This window comes from Poecilia latipinna, unplaced genomic scaffold (genome assembly GCF_001443285.1).
Source record: "Poecilia latipinna isolate Pla-1442-1.1 unplaced genomic scaffold, P_latipinna-1.0 Scaffold24, whole genome shotgun sequence".
Taxonomy (NCBI): Eukaryota; Metazoa; Chordata; class Actinopteri; order Cyprinodontiformes; family Poeciliidae; genus Poecilia; species Poecilia latipinna.
Genome location: NW_015112640.1, coordinates 104,906 through 108,202, shown reverse-complemented (window position 1 = coordinate 108,202; position 3,297 = coordinate 104,906). Strand labels below are relative to the sequence as shown.

Sequence of the window (3,297 nt, the reverse complement as noted above, 5' to 3'; positions counted from 1 at the left end):
CATAAAAAGTGTCATTATTTACCAAATGACACTTCATTTGTCATAAACATTCATAAAGACTTCTTGATGTTCATGACAGGTCATGTTTTTGACGGCGTCATGTCAGTCTTATGCACACGACTTCAAATAAAGTGTTACCATTTTATGCAATATTTTTACCATCAGAGGACAAATATCAATGTGTGTCATCTGTACCCACAACCTATAGGGGCCATGAGGAATATTAGTAACAGAGTCTAAAAATATTGAAAAATTAAGTATTTTCCAGTTTTGGACAGACTTTATTTCCTGTTTCTTTGTCCAATAGTTGGATTGATCTGTTTGTCCATCCATTAATCATCGATCCATCAATCCATGGTTGATTTATTTGTCCTACAAATCTCTATCATCCATCTACACATCAGTTCATCTTATGTTTATCTGCCCATGTTTTTATGATCCATTTATCAGTTAATAAATATAAGTCTGGGCTGCAGAAGAATTCAAAGTTCTAAAAACGTTAGTGTGTGTGTAGGAACCCTGTGATGATGAGGTTTTAGAGTGACATCATAACTATAGTTTTCCTTTATTTTTTTTATTTATGCAGGTGTTGTAGCGCAGCAGCGTGGCCAGGCGACCAGCCCTCCTCAGTTTGAAATCAGCCTCTGCTTTGGAGAGGAATGGCCCGATGGAAGACCCAAAGAGCGAAAACTCATCATGGTCCAGGTGAAAAATACAGGACTTTAACTTAAATAATAGCCAAAACTGAGAACTTATGATATAACACCATTTTGATTTCATAAAAACCCAGCAACTCCTCACTTCTCCTCCAGCTGCTGCTCATGATGAGGCTGGTGTTTGTTATTCTGGATTACCAGCAGATCTTGCTGAGTTTTCATGCTTGATTTGTTTAAAAGAGCAGCTCTCTAATCTGAGATTAATGTGACACGCGCACTAAAAGGCCAGTACTATGTAAAATCTCTCTTCTAGCTTCATATCATGTCAGTTATTCCTTCACACACCTGCAGTGTTGCTTTGAGTCTTTAATGCATGTTTGACTTTAATCTCCATTGCAGCCATTCAGGGAGCCTAAATGCTTGTGAGCCTGCTGGGCTCCTCATAAACTACAACTTTAAGGAATCAATGGTCTTCATAAAGGTTCATTGATGTGAAGGTGGAGTGTCAGAGTAGGAGCTTCTTAAAGAAACGGAGGCCAATTTCAACACATCGCACTGCGAAATTTTGCAGCATTTTTCTAACAACTGAAGATCACATTATGACTAATAAATAGCACCATGTACCTGGAAAATGCATGATGCCATTCTACTTTCAAAGGAGAAACAGACCCACAGCATCATAGATCCTCCACCATGCTTACCAGGCACTTTGCCACATATTCAGTCCCAGTTTTATCTCACCAAACATCAAAGTTCAACTTGCATTTCGACTTCAGTTTAGAAAACCACATTTGTTTTTGTGATGGGACAATTTAGTTTTTTTTGGTCTGCCTTCCTGATGACATGCTGTCAAGTAGTCTGCACCTAAAGGTTGTGGAGAATTTCTAATTTAATTTGACATGACAGTCCCTCTCTGAGCACATCTTGAAGGCAGCGCTTCAGGCGTTTTGCATGGCTGAATGGTTGCCATGGGAGATTAAAGGATTTCTCAGACATGCATGAAATAATCAAGGAAACACTGCAGGTGTGTTTTTAACGGAGGAATTATAGCATGATGTAAAGCTAAAAAATAAAAAAAAAAAAAAAAGGTTATGCATAAAATTGCCCCTTTAAAAGTTTCTCACTGCTGATTGGTTTAAAAAAAAAAGTATAGAATGAATCAAAAGCGAAAAATCATGATGAATGTAACGGTAAATTTGTCTTTTGCTCGTGCAGACTGGACTCATTAGATGGTCCTCCGTTTTCCTCTCACACTCCTTGTTCTTCATCCTTTCAGGTCATTCCTGTGGTGGCTCGGATGATAAGCGAGATGTTTTCTGGAGACAACAACCTTTCTTTTGACAGCAGCAGCGTGCGCCTGCAGATTTCAATCCCAGATATAAAGGACAATATAGTGAGCCACCTGAAGGAGCTGTACACCCTGCTGCAGAACCACCAGGGCCAGGAGGGGGGCTGGGCTCTGCCCCCCAACCCAGGCCTGAACATTGCCCAGGCTCTGCAGACTCAGTGAAGCTGTGAACCAACTATTTTATACAAATATTATTCACCACTGCAGGGTTCCCCCCGCCCCTGTAAGGAAACAAGTACTTGTATGTAATCCTGATTAGAAGTGTACACAATATACTTTTGGATTTGTGTGCTGTTCAGCTTTTTCTTGTGAAACTGCGCCACGCAGTAGTGCATTAGTCTGTGCAGATGCTGCAGATGGCTGGTGGTTCTGCAGGCCAAAGTCCGCCTCGCTGCAGAGGAATATTTATCATAGTTAATCAGTTACAGATATTGTTCTGAGTTATCTCCATCTACATCCAATATGTGATCGTCTGACACTACGAGAGGATTATGAAACTGATCCTATTCACTTTTCTGTAATTCAGTTTTATACTTTTTTTGTTTTCCATATAAAAATGCATCCAGCAAGAGATTTTTGTTTTCAGAAAATGTAGATGAATGTGAATAAGCGTAGGGATGGATATGGATTCTTCTACAGTGCACATAAGAATATTTGGTCTACATGTGGTTCCCTTTTTATCCTCCTTTGAATTAAGTTAAAACACTTTCTTGGGAACATTTGAGTTTGACCAGCTGCTGATCTTCTGGCTTCTCTTTTTCCATATGAAATGTTTTTGTTTTTTTTACACATATTTTAGCTACAGATTGTATCAAGCCACATTCTAACCAGACAACATTGATATGTATTGTCCTTATTCTTTGCACTTTGGGGTGCTGAAATGTTTTATGATCTGTCGAATGTATTTACCCTGTGATTGCTTTTATCAATAAAAGTACCATTAAACACATTTTTATGATTTCTTTATTACTTTTGATTGGGCTCCAACGATGACACATGCAGAGTGGAAAAAAAAATTAGACTTTAACCATGATTTACTTTTATTGTTTGTGTGGAGAGCTGCTCTTGCATGAGTTTGTGCTGCAGCCGACTGGTTGGTAATCCAGAAGGTAAACTAACATTGATATGCTGATGTAACTCAGCTGGCAGTGCGAGTTTCAGCTCAACATGATGTCATGTGCTCAACAGATTCAACGCCAGAGCTGAAACTAAACTCAGTCATTGGTGGTGGTAATTTTTACTTTGTCTACATTTTGCTGATGGGTTTTATGCCTTTATTCCTTTTTACAGCAG

At 39.0% G+C, this 3,297-nt stretch overlaps 1 protein-coding gene across 7 annotated transcripts in view; it reads left to right on the top strand.

Moving 5' to 3' along the window:
* The window catches only part of LOC106950215 (interferon regulatory factor 6-like), a 33,396-nt gene extending 30,443 nt beyond the window's left edge, over window positions 1-2,953 (top strand). For 6 of the 7 annotated variants that reach the window (XM_015036938.1, XM_015036925.1, XM_015036930.1 and 3 more), the window contains 2 exons: window positions 587-705; window positions 1,933-2,295. In XM_015036938.1, coding sequence (XP_014892424.1) covers window positions 587-705; window positions 1,933-2,166 — 353 coding nt within the window. In that variant the 3' untranslated portion in view covers window positions 2,167-2,295. The other variant, XM_015036919.1, reaches the window with a different exon arrangement.
* The last annotated feature ends 344 nt before the right edge of the window (window positions 2,954-3,297 follow it).